The sequence below is a fragment of the Oryctolagus cuniculus genome, chromosome 7 (assembly GCF_964237555.1).
Source record: "Oryctolagus cuniculus chromosome 7, mOryCun1.1, whole genome shotgun sequence".
NCBI lineage: Eukaryota > Metazoa > Chordata > Mammalia > Lagomorpha > Leporidae > Oryctolagus > Oryctolagus cuniculus.
This window is the reverse complement of record NC_091438.1, coordinates 29209598-29228659: the sequence shown is the minus strand read 5'-3', so window position 1 is coordinate 29228659 and position 19062 is coordinate 29209598. Positions and strand designations below refer to the sequence as shown.

At 42.8% G+C, this 19062-nt stretch overlaps 1 protein-coding gene across 4 annotated transcripts in view; it reads right to left on the bottom strand.

Moving 5' to 3' along the window:
- FMO1 (flavin containing dimethylaniline monoxygenase 1) overlaps positions 1-15215 on the bottom strand; it is a 30401-nt gene extending 15186 nt beyond the window's left edge. Inside the window, exons 1-3 of one of the 4 annotated variants that reach the window (XM_051856026.2) lie at positions 15078-15215; positions 10697-10834; positions 22-210 (exon numbers count right to left, since the gene is read on the bottom strand). In XM_051856026.2, the coding sequence (XP_051711986.2) occupies positions 22-210; positions 10697-10828 (321 nt within the window). In that variant the 5' untranslated portion in view covers positions 10829-10834; positions 15078-15215. 4 annotated transcript variants of the gene reach the window in all.
- Positions 15216-19062: the final 3847 nt, after the last annotated feature.

The following is a 19062-nucleotide window of genomic DNA, read 5'->3' as shown; positions in this document are numbered from 1 at the left end:
TGTTGATTTGTTTTGTTTTACCTTGAATTGAATGCATTTCAGAAGGTCGAATCGATCTGCATACATTTTGAGATAGTCCAGGAATTGAGAATTTGGCACATAGTTTGGATAGTCTTCTGGGAATGGAAAATCTGAGTAACACGACATCTCCTTGCAGCTGTTGGAGACCACAGACTTGTACAGACTGGCTCTTCCTTCTTCAACATGTTCCTGTGAAACAGTGTAGACGCATGAGTACGCATGCATGCACAGACACATATACCGACACAGTGGAAATTCAGCTTGTAGAAATTTCAAACATTGACTAAGCTTAAGGTGATGCAGATGGTGTGCTCTACCTGCTGCCTTTCCTTTTTTTTTTAAGGTGAAGGATTTTTTTTTCCTTTTAAAAATGTATTAATTTATTTGAAGGAGGAGAGAGTTAGAGAGAGAGAGAGAGAGAGCAAGAGAGAGTGAGAATGAGAGAGTGAGAGAGCAAGAGAGAGCTTATCTGCTGTTTCACTTCTTAAATGCCTACAGCAGCCTGGTCTGGGACAGGTCAAAGGTGGGATCTAGGAATCTAACCCAGGTCTCCCTCATGGTGGCAGGGACTTAACTACTTGAGAATGACCTGCTGTTCCCAGAGCAGCAGCATGAAGTTGGAATTTGGAGGAGAGCTGTGATTCAAACCCAGGCAAAAGTAGTGTCTTAACCACTGCACAAAGTGCCTACTCCTAACTGCTACTTTTCTATGGGATTTACTATTCTCCTCTTGGGCAACAAGGAGCATTGGCCCCTGGTGTGAATTTCTGAACAGAAGTACTAGTTAATTTATTAGCTTATAAGTTACATGCTAATAAATGAAGCTAAGATGAACACACCTGTCTGTATACCCATAGTATTACTGCAAAGATCAGGAGATTATAGAAGTAGAACGAGGAAGCAGTGTCTGGATAGTGGACAAGCGCTAGGTCCTCTGATTTCATGGGGTATTCTTGAAATTGTTAGGGAGAAGATGGGTTCAGATTATGAAGGATCTTGTATCCCAAGTGAAGGAGCTGCAATTTTTTTCATTTCTTTTTTTTAACTTTTATTTAATAAATATAAATTTCCAAAGTACAGCTTATGGATTACAATGGCTTCCCCCCCATAACGTCCCTCCAACCCGCAACCCTCCCCTTATCCACTCCCTCTCCCCTTCCATTCACATCAAGATTCATTTTCTATTCTCTTTATATACAGAAGATCAGTTTAGCATGCATTAAGTAAAGATTTCAACAGTTTGCTCCCACACAGAAACATAAAGTGAAAAATACTGTTTGAGTACTAGTTATAGCATTAAATCTCAATGTACAGCACACTAAGGACAAAGATCCTACATGAGGAGTAAGTGCACAGTGACTCCTGTTGTTGACTTAACAAATTGACACTCTTGTTTATGGCATCAGTAATCACCCTAGGCTCTTGTCATGAGCTGCCAAGGCTATGGAAGCCCCCTGAGTTCACTGACTCTGATCATATTTAGACAAGGCCATGGTCAAAGTGGAAGTTCTCTCCTCACTTCAGAGAAAGGTACCTCCTTCTTTGATGACCCATTCTTTCCACTGGGCTCTCACTCACGGAGATCTTTCATTTAGTTTTTTTTTTTTTTTTTTTTTTTTTTTTTTTTTTTTTTTCCCAGAGTGTCTTGGTTTTCCATGCCTGAAATACTCTCATGGGCTTTTCAGCCAGATCCGCATGCCTTAAGGGCTGAAACTAGCTGATAGAATAAAAAAGGGAGACAATGATCCAACATGGGAAGTGAGATACACAGCAGACCCATAGAATGGCAGATGTCCTAAACAGCACTCTGGCCTCAGAATCAGCCCTTAAGGAGCTGGAATTTTTTTTAAGACATTTATGGCAGTCAGCTGAATGTTTCGACATGAAGTGATTCATTTTAAATCTTGGAAAGATAACTCTGATTCTAGAAAAGATGCATTAGAGAGGGCTGGTGAGGAAGAGGGAGGCCTCATTGACAGCCTAGTGCACAAGTCAACTTGATGGCTGGTGAGGGCCTGAGCAGAGGCAAAGGCAACTGGGGCCTGGGGAGGAGGGGCGTGCAAGGTGGAAGAGATGCAGAATGCACAGGGCTGTGAGGTCAAACAGAAACAGGGACTTAAAGAGGATGCAGATCAAAGGTTTCCAGATTCTACAATGGCATCATGGCCTAACACCAACCAATTGTCCACTCCCAGTTTTGACTCATCACTAGCAAATATCAGTGTTTCATAAGACAACCACGAGCTTGTAATGTCTTGGGTAAATGGTGCCTCTTTCTTCTGAGTGGTATCATGGAGGATTGTGCTCCTGATTTCATGGGAAGACACTCAATGTTTTAATCATTTATCACCTTGGACATGGATAGCTCCTTTACCCAGTATAAAAAGTATTTTACTTATGTGAACAAGTGGAAGCATGAACCTAAACCTCATACATGGAGAGGGCTTACTGTTTCACCAGTGAGTATAAATCTAGATCTATATGAAATGCACAGCAACCAAAGAGAGTAAAATAAACATATCCCTATAGTTTAAATTAATTTTACAGACCTCATCGACTACCATGAGTTGACTATAACCTGCTTTTCTGTGGCCCCATATCTGGTGGCCTCATTTATCCAGAATATATATATATATATATATACACACACACACACACACACTGGATATAATATTTATTCTATATTATATATATATAATTTTATATATAATTTTATATAGAATATATATTATATATATACTATATATATACACACACACATATACTGGAAGCCACGAGCTTGCAAGAATAGTGAGTACGTGAATACTGGTCATGGATTCTGCTGCAGTACTTTCAGCAGTGCTAATCAAGTGTCTGTAGAAAGCACCAACATGAATCGTTATCAGTCTGTGACAAGAGGAACACAGAAATCAAGAGTAAGCATTTACAAACTTTTATATTAGTAGTTTGACTCAGATTAACATCCAAGCTTGTGGATTCTTTGCTGATGACCAGAACGTAGATCAGATTGAGTTTTGTCCGACTTCTGCAGTGAGCTGTGCAGTTTGAGCTGTGTAGTCATGTGTACTAGGACTGCATTTTAATGTGTGATGTTTTAAGTTTAGTTTGAAAACTGTTATCCTAAAGTGTATATAATCTGGAATAATTTTCTTTCATTGAAAGATAATTTATATTTAATTATAAGGTTAGGTTATTTGAACTGGCTATTGATAAAGAACTGAAGATAAGTTTTTTTTTTTTTTTTTTTTTTTTTTGACAGGCAGAGTGGACAGTGAGAGAGAGAGACAGAGAGAAAGGTCTTCCTTTTGCCGTTGGTTCACCCTCCAATGGCCGCTGCGGCCAGCACGCTGCAGCCGGCACATCACGCTGATGCGAAGCCAGGAACCAGGTGTTTTCCCTGGTCTCCCATGCAGGTGCAGGGCCCAAGGACTTGGGCCATCTTTCACTGCACTCCTGGGCCACAGCAGAGAGCTGGCCTAGAAGAGGGGCAACCGGGACAAAATCCGGTGCCCTGACTGGGACTAGAACCTGGTGTGCCGGCGCTGCAAGGTGGAGGATTAGCCTATTGAGCCACGGCGCCGGCCTGAAGATAAGTTTTAAAAATACAGCTCTATTTGCTTAATTTTGAGTAGTACTTACTGAAAAGAAAAACAAATGCCCTGTACTTTTCCATTTAATACACCTCTTTGAACCTTGTTTCTCTACTTGGAACACTAGTGAGCAGTATTTGGAAATATTTTAGATAAGCAATATCACCTCTGAAGATCTTCGTCATCCATCCAATCTAGATTAGGTAAATGGGAAAGCAAGAAGCAAGTTTAACTGTCATAAACATCTCAGATATAAAACACTGTGTATTTAAAATATGCCCACAGATGTTTGATATCAAATACTGCTGTTTCACGCAAAATGTTTTGTTTGGCAAAAAGGTTCAAGTGTAATAGTGATTCTTTATATTAATAGCTTATGTGCACACTTTCAAAGAATGATATTTTGTTCATTTTTTTCTAATTGTTTTCTCTTCTGTGTTGTTTAATGATTTTTTGTAATAAACTTTATGACTTTTGACTATAAATTTTGAAATTTTGTTTTGTATATTAATTTGTGTTAGTCTGATTTTTCTCACAGTTTATTTTTATTATATTTGACAAACAGTAGCTTATAATTAATCAGAAATTTAGGGAAAAAAAGATTGTTCTCCATAGCTCTCTAGACAACTGCCTCTTGGTCCTGTTAGGATTATCCTGAGGAATGCTGGTAACATGTGGAAGCTGAGTTCATAGCCTGGGTGAGCCAGAGATTCTGTGTGTAGCAAGTTCTCTGATGTTGGCTCATGGATCACTTTTGAGTGACAAGGCTCTGGAGTAACATAACTCCATAGAATTCTGATAGAAGCCACACATACATTTGTTTTTTAAACTTCCTGATAGATACATTTAAAAAAGCAAAAAGAAACAAGAGAAATTACTTCTAAGACTTAATTTTGTTTAATTCAATATATCCAAAATATTAAAATTTCAACATATAGTGCATATAAAATTAATGAGGTATTTTATGTACTTTTTCTCACATTAAATCTTCAAAATCTGGTGTCTTTTATTTTATTATTTTAAAAAGTTTATTTATTTATTTATTTGAGAGATGAGAGAGGGAAAAGGACAGGGAGAGGGAGAGAGGGAGGGAGGTAGGCAGGGAGAGACAGAGAGAGGCAACACATTCCCATCTGCTGGGTACTTCCCAAAGGCCTGCAGGAGCTGGGGCTGTGCCAAGGTAAAAGCCGAATGCAGGAACACAATCCAGGTCTCCTACAAGGGAGGCAGGAGCCCAATTACTTGAACCATCACTGCTGCCTCCCAAGGTCTGCACCGGCAGGAGGCTGGAGTCAGGAACTGGAGCCAGAAATAGAACCCAGGTTCTCTGATGTGGGCTGCAGGCACCTTTTTTCCATTTTCATTTTGATTAATTTTTAATGGATTCAATATGATTTATAGATACAAGTCTAAGAACATAATGATATTCCCCTCCGCCCTACCCACCTTCCTTCCTTCTATCTTTGTGTCTTTTTCTTTTTTAGTTTTTGAAATAACATATTTAAATTTACATTACAGTAAAAAAGGCTTAATACTTCACTGAATAAGAAGTTTAACAAGAGAAAAGCAAAAAGACTGTAGTTTAGTGGGAATATAGACTACAGCTATAAGCAATAATTAAATGTATAAATGACTATTTCATGCATATATTGACCCCAGTTTTGGGGTCAATGAGTCATTCATAATTTCTGTTTTTTTCTTTTTTCTTTTTTTTGGACAGGCAGAGTGGACAGTGAGAGAGAGAGATAGAGAGAAAGGTCTTCCTTTTGGCATTGGTTCACCCTCCAATGGCCGCTGCGGCCGGCAAGCTGCAGCCGGCACATCACGCTGATCCGAAGCCAGGAACCAGGTGTTTTTCCTGGTCTCCCATGCAGGTGCAGGGCCCAAGGACTTGGGCCATCTTTCACTGCACTCCTGGGCCACAGCAGAGAGCTGGACTGGAAGAGGAGCAACCGGGACAGAATCCGGTGCCCCAACCAGGACTAGAACCTGGGGTTCCTGCGCCGCAGGCGGAGGATTAGCCTAGTGAGCCGTGGCGCAGGCCCATTCATAATTTCTTTCAATGAAATACATCCAATGACAATGTAACATCTAAATAATTCCTGTGTAGTTATAACAAGTTCATTTGCATAAAAAGTAAATGTTCCTCTCAACAGCATTACACACAGGAATCATTTTATGCAGATTGCAATGCAAATAATTATACATTACTTTTTTGTACTCTATTAGTTACCACAGATCAGGGAAAACATATGATATTTGTCTTACTACTAAGCTCAACACCCACTCCTTGTGTATATTGTATGCATATACAGTCAAATGCTAAATTTTATTAGGAAAAGTGGATTCACATATCCTACAGCGATTGAATTGAGTTTAAAATGAAATGAAATGCAATAAAAAATTCATACTTTAGTCATACCAGCCAAATTCCAAGCTTTCCATTGCTAGTGTAGCTGATGACTACCATACTGGATATCACAGTTTTACAGACTCCTCAGAACTGAAGGTGGATTATAGAACTAAATATAAAGGAGTCAGGTTTTCTCTATGTTATAGGAACAGAGAAAGTAGCTATAAAGAGCTACAACACTGATAAGTGAGAGAAAAAGCAAGGGAAGAATCTGCAGTGTAAGTCAAAAAATGTCTATTGTAAATATTAGTGTAGGACAATTAGTGTAGGACCAAATTTCTTTCACTCTCCTGTATCCAAGAACGTCACATGCTAAGTACTTTATTGTTAATTCTGTGAATGTCTAGTAAACAATAATACAAGGCTAAATTACACACACACACACACACACACACACACATGCTGTTATACTGTTAGACAGAGTAGAGACATGTATGATACACGTTGTGAAGATTTCCATTACAAAAACAGTTCAAAAACCTACAAGCATTCTGTAATCGTGTTTAAACATCAGAGTAATGGGAATTCATGGAACTGGACAAGCTAGGGAACCAGTTATTTTATGAGTTCCTAAAGCAAATGAGCAAACAAACAAAAACAGGAAGAAAAAACTGTCTTGTGAAACTTAGAAAGAAAATTGTGAAGTCAGCAAGAAGCAAACTGTCCAGGAAATGCTGAAGGCTAATGTGAAATAATGCTCCACAGATGTGATTAGATGAGCAGCTAGCCTGGAGGGGACATTTAGCCCAGAGGGAGAAACCCAAGACCAACTCAGTCCTTGTTTTCCTTTCGTCCCACTGTTGTTTCTCCTGGAGGAAGACAAGGTATGTAGCATTTAGCATGCTGATAGCCAGTAAGGGTCTACAGACGGTCTTGGCATTGTGCCTGGTGGTTCTGCCAATCTCCTTGTGTTCCGAGTATGGACACACAAGGCCCCCTGAGAACGGACGGGGTCACTTAGGGGAAGAGTTTTGCTCTGTTCCCATGACAGGGAGAAGGAGGGAGGAGGGAGAAGGAGAGGGGAGAAGAAGATTGGAGAGAAGAAAAGAGCTTTAAGAGCATGAAGGCAGGGCTTCTGCCTTTCTGGCCTTCTTTGGTCCTGTGTGTGCAGTAGTGAGGTCACCATTCTCCACTGGGAACCTCCATGGGACTCCCAGAGACACTCCAGCGTCTGCCTGACTTGAGCTGTGAAACAGATTCTAAAAACTCATAGAACAGAGTTCCTGGCAGCAAGGGCCCAGAGGTACAGTCCCTGGGGTCAGTTTCAAGCTGCACATTTTAGCTGGATGACCTTGGGAATGTTCTTGAGCTCCCTGTGTCTCAGCTTCCTTACGCATGTGAAGGAGCAATAGTAGTGTATACCCCCAGGACAAACTAAAGGCATTGCTACAATGCATTTAGAACAGTATCTGGTGAGCACTCAATCAAGATGACATGATTCTCTGTGGTTTTCTTCTCATCTACAACTACCCGTGGAATTTGCTGACTTAGCGGCTGTTCCTAACAAGGAATCCTAACTACAATCCTCCTAACAAGGAGGAATGTAGGCACTGAGAAGAAAGTTTAGAGATACCGAGGATCTTTCCTTTCACATTTTAAACGTAGATGTAAAATGATAAAAAAGTTCAATCCTAAATAGAGACCCTCTCTCTTGGGGCCGGCACTGTGTTGCAGTGGGTTAAAGCCCTGGCCTGAAGTGCCGGTATCCCATATGGGCGCTGGTTCTGGTCCCGGCTGCTCCTCTTCCAATCCAGCTCTCTGCTGTGGTCTGGGATAGCAGTGGAGGATGGCCCAAGTCCTTGGGCCCCTGCACCCACGTGGGAGACCTGGAAGAAGCTCCTACCTCCAGATTGGTGCAGCTCCAGCCATTGTGGCCACCTGGGGAGTGAACCAGAGGATGGAAGGCCTCTCTCTGTCTCTACCTCTCTGTGTAACTCTGTCTTTGAAATAAATAAATTCAATCTTAAAAAAAAAAAAAAAGAGAGACCCTCTCTCTGTACTCTCAAGATTCGTAGCTCCTCTTCTGCAAGAATAATCATTCCTTCTTTTCATTTCCCTAGAAGAGCCAGTACCCATTGCACTTCAGCTTCCCTTCTCCCCAGTGACAGTCGGCCTCTCACTGGAGGGCAGAGTCCTATTCTGGGACCCACACAGGAAATATAGAAGCCTCAGAGGAAAGTTGGAGAACCCCAAGAATGAAAGCTCCTTGAGGGTAGAGGCCAGCGGATCATCAGAATGCAATACATGTTTATTGGCCCTATGAATAAAGGAGACCTGGTGATCTACTGAAGTTTTGAAAAACAGGCTTCTTCCAAGAAAGATGATAGGAATCAGGTTTACTAAGCATAAAGAAGAAATGGCTGGGGAAGGTCTTCCTTCATGATTGGAAGACATGTGCTCACACTTGCTCCTCATCCCCACGGAACGTGCTACGTGCGATAAGGAAGGCGTCTAGGAGATGCTCCGGGAGTGTTTGCTGAAGAACTGAGCGATGCACATGCAGAGGGAAGAGCTGGGCCGCAGCGGGCAGCATTCCAGGCAGGGTTGCGAGGCCTGGAGTGCATTGCAGGGATGTGACGAAAGAAACAGAAGGCGTTCCTACGAGCACAGTATAATGACTCACCTCCAGGTGCCGTCAGGGTGGTCTTACCTGAAGGTTTCATTAACGCCCCTTCCTATACTGAAATCTCTAGGGATTATATTAATTTTCAGTGACAGGACAATTCCTCGAATTTTGTTTCTTAAGTATTTCTATATAACTTAGAGTGTGGCTGTCCTAGCCCTTCCCTTTCTCTCTGGAATCTGCAAAGTTGTGCTGAACACAGGTTTCCCCTTGTCTGTCCCACTTTCGCTTGACTCAGTGAACCTGTTCCAATATATGCCTCCCTACAATTCCACTCCTTCCATTTACTGCCAGAATCTTGTCCCAGTGTTTGGTCTTTGGGCTTACTATTTGCTTTGACTGAAACTTCTTTAAATTACTCTGTTAATTTAATTGGGCAGTCTCATCCTCCAAGCCAATGGTCAATTCTTGCTTGATTACTTGTGCTTGTTTGGAATACTGTGTTAAGAAGGATTCTGAGGTTTATTGAGAGAAAAGTATTAAATTTGATTAGTAACATTTTCAAGAGGCATGAGGTAGGAGAGAGTTTTGGCCCAGGAGACAGGTTTCTGCCAGTTTGTCCAAACATATGCGTTTAAATATTTAAAATTTATTTGAAAGGTGGGGAGAAAAGCTGGGATGGAAAGAGAGACTGAGAGAGACAGAGGGAAAAAAAAACCCCATTTCCTGATTCACTCCCCAAATGTATGCAACAGCAGGGGCTGGGTTGAGGCTGAAGTTTGGAATCAGGAACTCAGTCCAGCTCTCCCATGTGGGTGGCAGGAGCCCAATTACTTGAGCCATCACCAGTACCTTCCAGGATCGCCATTAGCCAGAAGCTGGAGCCAGGAGTCTGAAGCCTGTGTCGAACCCATGCATTCTGATGTATCTTAACCAGCCAGGCCAAATCATGGGAATGGATGTGCTCTTGTCCCCAGTCTCCTTTGGAAAGTCTCCATACATTGAGGGTCACATTTAGTGGCTGGCCACAGGTTAAGCTATGCAATTCTTTTGTGTAAGGCCAGCTGGCCTGCACTGGAAACTTGTGACTAAACTGCAACTTTGGCTTCTCTGAAGCTTTGCCCAATGAACTAGAAAATGAATACTTTGTTCCAGTTCCAAACTCCTACCCTCTGTCATGGGGAAATGCTGTGTCTTTCTCTCAAGCCCTCAGGGGCTCTGAGGCCAAGCTATCTGACACCTTCCTCGCTTTCACCCCTCCTGACAGCTTTCTTCTGCGCACATTTGAAGATCATGGGAAGTATTTTTGCCTTGAAGGAGAGAAAACAGGAGCTTTGAGGAGATCAGGGAGAGCCGATGTTTTCAGGCTGAGCGGTGAAGCCCACAGACACTTTCTCTGCCTGACTTTAGGATCTCCACGGCCCCAAGAAGGGCCTGGTAATTCCCTTGCGCCCCAGACCAGCCAAGGTAGGCTGTAGAGTGTCTCCTCCTTGCTCCTTGTTCTTTTGTTCCCCTTTCCAGCCCTGCTGTCACCCTGCTGAGATCTGAGATTATTACTTTCCTTTTGCTGCAGAGGAAAAATAATAATAATAATACAAAAAAATCCTGTGATTGTTCTTGGCATGGGCTGGGATTGCCTGGGCAGCACGACTTTGCGTACAGAACTCAGCTTACACTGAGCTGTGTGTTGCTGTAACGCAGATGGAGCAGGAGTCAGGAAAAAATGCAAATAGCAAACAGCAGTCTTGCAGGCAGAGGCTAAGATTCTTGCTCTTGTCCCCGATTTGCAGCCCCTAATCTGGCTTCAGAATCCTTTTCCAGTCCTGCTCCCCTGCTCCTGGACTTTCCTGAGCTGCCCCAGTCACTCCATTTTTTCCCACACTGTGCATGCATCTTTGGAAACATTTGCTCCTCTTGGCCCTGGATAAAGTCTGTAAAGCTGTAGGCTTCGGACCCTGGTTTTAGTGGCCTGTCGTGGCTCAGCAGACAATCCCAGCCTCCCCTCCTACCCCCAAAGCAGCCAGCCCTTGTGCAAGAAACACAGTCACCTTTCCACACTAGCCGAGCCACTCTCCGATAGACAAATACAGCTGTTGAACCCGCACTCACCGTGAATCTCCACAGTCCCCCAAGGTCATCACTTCTCTCAAAGCAGGTGGGCTTCAGGCCTTCCTCCAGACAGCACTTGATGGAGGCCAGGCCGCTCACCCCAGCTCCCACAATTGCCACTCGCTTGGCCATGTTCTCCTGCACAGGGAAAATGAAGTTGAGCGTCGTATTCGCAAGAGCCCTACCCAACCCTTGGCTGCTCCGATGATCCAGGAAGAAAAAAAAGTTTGGAAGATGAAGGGATCTGCTCAGTTTTACTCCTCTATAGTGTGCCTCGGGCGTGTGAATGTGAAGAGGAAAGCGTTCAGGTCACTGGGTTAACCCTTGTGCTTGGCATGTTCCCACCCCTCATGGGAAGCTGGCGCCAACTGTTAGCACACTTGTGGTTGAGGCTGCAGCGCCTGGCAGAGTGGCTGAAATTGGAGCCTTCAGTGGACAGACTCTTGCATTCTAGGTGGTGCTGCTGACTCCAGCTTCCCTTCTCTTACCCTAGACCTGAATAGAGCAGCAGACCAGGAAAGGATCAGCTTGCCAAACCTGTTCTTTTTATCACATGAGACACTGAAGTTCAGATTGGAGTGGGGACACAGCACAGAGCCAGCCAGGGCAACTGGAGAGGTGGAGTTAGGAATAGGAGCCAAGACACTGTGGCAAACACAAATGTTGGTGCAGCACTGGCCAGCCCTGACCAGCTGTGCTGTTGGAGTGTCCCCCTTCTGGCAGTGACGGTGGCCAGTGGAAGAGGGGGGCATTTGTGGGGGAAATGTAGACATGGGAAGCCAAGCCTCCTCTCTCTCTCTCATGCTAATATGATTCACCTGTGGGCAACATAGCACGCCACCATCACCACAGGTTAGAGAATCTTCTTGTACCAGGCCACAAACTTATGAGAACTTAAAGGTACAATGGTGTATTCATTAAGCATACCGTGCTGCCAGTTACTAGTGTGCGATCTTGGGAAAATCATTTAACATCTCTGGTTTGTAAGAATAGAGAAAATAGTACAACTGTTCTTGGCACATACTGGGTATTCAACAAATGCAAGCTATTCTGACTATAAAAATGTTTTCCCAAATTGGTTTCTTCTTTACCTCAATAAGCCCCTGTTCTTTCAATTCCTGTAGCATGTCTGCTCAATAGATGCTGTTCCCTGATTTGTTTTCATGACAATTTTATCTCATAAAGTTTGTAAGCTTTAAAATTAAACAGGAAGTGCCCCCCACCCACATACACACACATAGGTTTCTTGAGCATTTGCTGTTGCCTTGATTCACCAACGCACTCTCTCCTCCAAGCCTGATAACACATCTTCTGTCTTTTGGGTTTGGGAATCTGAGAGAAGCAACTTAAGGCATTTGGCTTAGACTGAGCTAGAGTTTGCTTCTTTAGTTCCCCCCACAGAGGCTTTATTTGTTTTGATTTCTGCTGTGTCACCAGTGCCTAGGATGGCACTTAGAACATAACAGGGATTCAAGAGATGTTTCTTGAATGAAACAAAAATGTCCCTTTTTTTGGGTGTCACATGAAAGCATTGTAGGGCTGGTTGCTTCCTGTAGCAACTGGATATGATTTATTGGGGAAGAGCCAGTAGATGCCCTTTTTAGGGGAAGTCATGCCTTAGGTCCTGATGGGAACTATAGAATCAAGACCTGCATGTCACCCTGCCCTCCCTGCATCCCCAACCCTGGACCTAAGAAGAATAGCATGGCCCTGCTTTGGAGAGGCAGCTGAGGTGAGAGTGTTGGACCTGGTACATCTGTTTCAGATCCCAGATGTATCTATCATGAAACAGCCTGGTGACATACAGAAACTACTTGCCCCTTTTGGTTTTCTCATTGGTAAGATAGCAAGAAATGCTTAGATATAATAGACTTCCAATAAATATCCACTTTCATGGGAAAAAATACCTCTAAGAAAAAAGAGAATGGTGGTACATCTGGTGGGAGAGACTTGAAAATTAACAATAACATTTTTTAGGGGCTGGCGCCGTGGTGCAGCAGGTTAAAGCCTGAGGCGCTGGCATCCCATATGGATGCCGGTTCTAGTCCCGGCTGCTCCTCTTCTGATTCAGCTCTCTGCTATGGCCTGGGATAGCAGTGGAATATGGCCCAAGTCCTTGGGCCCCTGCACCCACACAGGAGACCCGGAAGAATCTCCTGGCTCCTGCCTTCAGATCAGCGCAGCTCGACATTGCAGCCATCTGGAGAGTGAACCAGTGGATGGAAGACCTCTCTCTGTGTCTCTACCTCTCTGTGTAACTCTGTCTTTCAAATAAATAAATTAAATCTTTAAAAAATATTTTTTTCTGTAAAATATTAAGACAGAGATATGTCTTCTGTACACATTGTAATAAGAGTATGAAGGAAGAGGTGTGAATTTCCATATTGTGAGAAATCAACACAGACAGATGCTGTTTGCTCCAGGTTTTGAAAGAAGGACAAGACTGCAGTGAGCAGAGGAGAGGGGCAAGGGAGGCCCAGAGTGAGGGATCAGTAAGAGTAAGGGCTGGTGGGGTGATTCCAAAGGTCAAGCTCCTCTGGTATACACATCTTGTGCTTTCCAATTGCATGGGCAATCAATCACCTGCACTTGAGCAAGAGTTTAAAGTTGAGTATAATAATGTGGTCATAGGGCTGAGGCATGAGGGCCTGACTCCATGGTGAGCTGGCCTTTCTCTGACTCCTAGGAGAACTACGGTATGTGCCCTACAAGAGGGGGTTGTGTTACATTGCTGATGAACTTGATCATGTCTGTTAGCCCTCTCTCTGCACAAGGCTTTGTTTCTCTGAAATAGGCCATTTTTCTCATGGCTCCTAGCAACGTGCTTGGGCTGTAATAATTGTTGCATAGATATTTTCAATGGATTCATTTCCTGATGGGTAATGTGAACTTACTCATTATCTTATATACTTTTCAGTTAAGAAATGAATAAAGCAAATACTTGCTGAATGTTAGTATCTTGGGCAAAACAAGAAGGCAGTGCTATGATTCTTAAACTACACAGGGGCCCAGAATTGTATTAACTTTTTTTTTAAATTTTTTTTTTGACAGGCAGAGTGGACAGTGAGAGAGAGAGACAGAGAGAAAGGTCTTCCTTTGCCGTTGGTTCACCCTCCAATGGCCGCCTTGGCCAGCGCGCTGCTGCCGGCGCACCGCGCTGATCCGATGGCAGGAGCCAGGTGCTTATCCTGGTCTCCCATGGGGTGCAGGGCCCAAGCACTTGGGCCATCCTCCACTGCACTCCCTGGCCACAGCAGAGAGCTGGCCTGGAGGAGGGGCAACTGGGACAGAATCCAGCGCCCCGGCCAGGACTAGAACCCGGAGAAGCCACCCTCACTCTTGGTCTCAATCTTGCAGCCAGCACTTTATTTATGCATTCTTGCCACACATCTTGGCATAGGAAAAGTCTCAGAATACAGTTTGGCATAGACTATGCAATGAATGCACAACCTTATGTGGGTTGTGGCATTTTAGGCATGTTCAGAGGTAGTTTATTCAGCTGGGTGGTAGTGGAGGTGGCGAGGGTGCCTACTTGGCCTCTGGGAACAAAGAAGAACAAGATAAGAGGCTTGGGTTGGAGCAGGGCTGTGCACTGGGATTTCCACCCTCCAGCAGCTCTACACTTCTTCAATCCCATTTATAACCACAACCACCAGATACAAATTCTCCAGACTAAGTTGACCACACCCTAGTACAGAGGAGAAACTCTAAGAAACAATCAAGGTCTGAGCCTCATTTTCTACAGCTGTGAAAAAGGTGGTATTGGACTGCCCATCTAGAGGCGACTTTTCAAGACCTTTGATATTTATAATCTTGAATTTAGCAGGGAGTGGGATTAACAAAAAAAGATGGAATTAGAATAAAAATAAGGAAATTTTGTCATAATGCAAACAATGGAGCAAAATCATGTTTTACAACAGAAAAAAAGATGACAAATCAGCATACAATATTGAAATTCCTCTCCCCTCTCCCCCACTGATGCCAAATGACAGCATTTTGTAGTCCACTCCCACTTCCTGCTGTCTCAGATCACGCTAGAAGCTGCTGATGGAAGCACTTAAGGAAGAAACAACCAATTTCCCTTTGTACTAGAAATCCAAGTTCTCCCCTTTGGTTAAACTCCTTAATAATCTACCCAGCAGAGTACTTACCGACGTACACAAAAGCCTCGATAATATCTGCCTTTACTGTCCCGTTACAGGTACGGGAGCTCCTCCTGGACTTCGAAGCAGGGAGTGGCTTTACAGTTCTTCCAGGGTCATGGACAGAGGGAGCTGTGATCTGGTTAGGTGATTCTGCTCTGAAGCACAATAACAGAACAGGAAAAGTCCCCATCCACCTCTGCGTCCAAGGGAATTGGAGAGTATATCTGATTACTTACTGTGTGTACTTGTGATTCCTTGTGCCTTAGAACCCTGCCACAGTTAGGATTCTGGAGCTAGCAGAGATCAAAATGGTCACTGTGAGGCAGTGCTGTTGGTCTGGGAGCTCACAGCACACCGGATGAACCCAGTCTAAGAGATAAGGAATGTTATGCAGGATTTGGAACCTATGGTTAGCTATTGTTTATATTTTAACTTGCTGATTAGTTGCAGCAGTGAAATGCTACAGAGAATGTGGTGTGGAGATGTGTACTTTAGCCTCACTCCTCTGCCTACAAGTTTTAAACTAAGGGAGTTTCAGCAGCCTCATCAGTCATCAATTTCACTCTTCAAAGGAGTGGGAATAAAATAAGAAAGATTCACTTGTAGGAGTTTTGTATCAATTCACATTTACAGAAAATTAATTTTTGAAAATCACCTATGACCACATTATTATACTCAACTTTAAACTCTTGCTCAAGTGCAGGTGATTGATTGCCCATGCAATTGGAAAGCACAAGATGTGTATACCAGAGGAGCTTGACCTTTGGAATCACCAGCTCTGGGTTCAAGTATTATGTTCACCTGTTATCAGAATACTCTTTGAAAAATTGTATAACATTTATCAGCTCCAGTTTCCTCAATTTAAAATAGGCACAATAACACCAGCTTCAAATAGTTGTGATGGGATTAGATGAGGTCATATATGCCGAGTCTTAACACTGTATGCAATGGTGATGCTGATGCTGATGATATCATTGCCAGATAAGACTTTTTGATTATTGATTCATAATATTGAAATGATACCCACAGGACAGGAAAGTAAATTCTGAGAGTAGTGGGTTGAAGCCAGGAGAGCATTGTGGAAGAATGCACTTTCCCCTTGTTTGTTGCTATGGTAAAACCACACCCTTTGGCCCTGCATCTGAAGGGTCTTGTGTGTCACTGACTTTGTTGCTTGCTTCTGGGATGCATGCCTGGCCTTAATTTGGGCTTATCAAATATTTGGCACGGAGACAGCATTTTTATTTCTAATGCATTCTGCTGCTTTCCTATAGCTATGAAGATGACACTTGAATAATTTCAAACCATTTTTATCCAGAAAGTAAACACTCCAGACTACTACTAGTTCAAATGTTTTTAAAAAATGTTTATTTTTATCTTCATTTTATTTGATGGGCAAGAGAGAGAGAGAGAGAGAGAGAGAGAGAGAGAGAAAGGGAGGGAGAGAGAGAGGGAAAGAGGAGAAAGGAGAAGGAGAGGAGAGGAAAGGAGGGGGAAGAGGAGGGGAGGGGAGGGGAGGGAAGAGATAGATATCTCCCCTAACTGGTTCACTCTTAAATGCCTCAATGGCAGAGGCTGGGCCAGGTTAAAGCCAGGAGCCCAGAGCTCAGTCTGAGACTTGAACATGAGTGGAAGGGACCCAAGTACTTGAGTTACCACCTGCTGCCTCCCAGTATTTGCATTGTCAGGAAGCTGGAATTAGAGTGAAGCCAGAAGCCAGGAACTGACCTAGGCACTCCAACATGAGATACAGGTAATGCCAGCAGCATTTCCTTCTTCGGTTTTTTTTTTTTTTTTTTTTTTTTTTTTAGATTTAGAGTTACAGAGAGAGAGAGAGAGACAGGCAAAGGTCTTCCATGCAACGGTTCACTCCCCAAATGGCTGCGATGGCTGGAGTTGAGCCAATCTGAAGCCAGGAGCCAGGAGCTTTTCCCAGGTCTCCCATGTGGGTGCAGGGGCCCAAGCACTTGGGCCATCTTCTACTGGTTTTCCAGGACAAAACAGAGAGCTGGATCAGAAAAGGAGCAACCAGGACATGAACCAGCACCCATATGGGATGCCAGCGCCACAGGCAGAAGCTTAGCCTACTATGCCACAGAACTAGCCCTGCAAGCAACATCTTAACTCTATGCCAAATATCTATCTCTGAAGTATGTTTTTTAAAAACAAAATATGCTTAATGTTGTGTCAGGAACAGCTTTAGAACCAAGGCCACCATTAGTGTCTCAAAGCCCATACTTAAACTCTTACTTGATATGTATCTCGTGCACACTAAGGGTATGCCAGGGCTTCCCCAGACATACTGCTAACATAAGAACTTTACTATATTAGTTGATCAGAAACACAATAAGTTTATTATTATCATGCATTTTTTATAATTATCAAGATACTTACAATAGTTAAAAATGAGAAGACTGATCTCGCATGCAGCAGTATGAAACTAGACCCCTACGTTACAACTTAGACAAAACTCAAAATGGATCAAAGACCTAAATCTATGACCTGATACCCTCAAATAACTAGCAAACATTCAGAAAACTCTCTGAGACATTGGCATAGACAAAAACTTCTTGGAAAAGACACCAGAAGCACAGGCAATGAAAGCCAAAATTGACAAATGAGATTACAAGAAGCTGAGAAGTTTCTGCACTGCGTAAGAAACACTTTGCAAACAGAAGAGGCCACCGACAGGATGGGAGAAAATATTTGAGAACTATGCAGTTGATAGAGGGTTAATGTCCAGAATCTATAAAGAGCTTGAGAAATTCAACAGTAATGATACAAACAATCCAGTTAAGAAATGAGCAAAGGACTCAGGCATTTTCAAGAGAGGAAATTCAAAAGGCCAACAGACACTTGAGAAAATGCTCAGGATCACTAGCCTTCGGGGAAATACAAATCAAAACCACAATGAGGTTTCACCTCACCCCTGTAAGAATGGTTTTCGTACAGAAATCAACAAACAACAAATGCTGGCGAGGATATGAGGAAAAGGGACCCTAAACTGCTGTTGGTGAGAATGTAAACTGGTAAAGCCACTATGGGAGACAGTATGGAGACATCTCAGAAATCTGAATACGCACCTATCATATGATCTAGCCACCCAACTCCTGGGAATTTACCCAAATCAAAAGAAATCCTTACATGAATGAGTTATCTGTACCCCCATGTTCATTGCAGTACAATTCACAATAGCTAAGATAGGGAATTAACCCAGATATCCATCAGCTGTTGACTGGATAAAGAAATTATGGTATATATACACTATGGAGTACTACTTAGCTGTAAAAATGAAAGAAAAAAATCCTGTCTTTTGTAGCAAGATGGATGCAACTGGAAACCATTATACTTAGTAAAATAAGCCAGTCCCAAAATAATAGATATATGTTTTCCCTGGTCCGAGGTAACTAATAGAGTAACCAAAATGTAATGTACTGGAGTGAAATTGACATTTTGAGATTTGATGATTGTTTACAGCCCTTTCCTCTTCCATTGAGGAAACGTGTTTTCTTCTTCACACAATTTGTTGAATTCTTTTACTTAGTGTAGGGCTAAGTATATGATCAGTAAGTAAACTGAAAATAGATCTTTGTAAAAATTAAGAGTAGCAATGGGAGAAGGAGGAGGGCGAAGGGTTGGAGCACAGGCAGGAGAAAGGGTAGGGTGGGAAGCATCGCATTACCATTTTCACATTATCATTCCTAAGTCTATATATATAAAATAGCTGAAACTTATATAACTTAAATAAAACTTTAAGAAAAAGGAAAAAAAAGAAGACTGGCCTTTTTGGAACCTTCATTTTCTGCTACTTTGGGAACTTACTGTTAATTCATTGTAATTTGGACCACAGGATGTAGAAAGCTACTCAGTCCCCTTATTCAAGTGAATCTAAACTCTAGAAGTCAGGTGGGTAGAGTTTAATGCTCTTTAGGAAATGTATCCTGCCTTCTGGAAAGTTGGTAGGAGAGTACCTCTTGGCCCCCTGGTGGAAGGTTGAAACAGTGCAACTAGTCCGGTCAAAGCACAGTGAGCCAAAGTAACCTGCGTCCTTTCTGCTCAGAACACCAAGTTGCCAGTTCAAGACCCAGTAGACCTTTCACTTTCCTTCTGTGTGGAAACTGGCAACTTTCAAGATACCTGTTCAATTAGCTTGGATACTGTAGTGACAGCCAATCACCAGTGGACACATTCATGAAAGAGAAATAATCTATGTTTTATTCC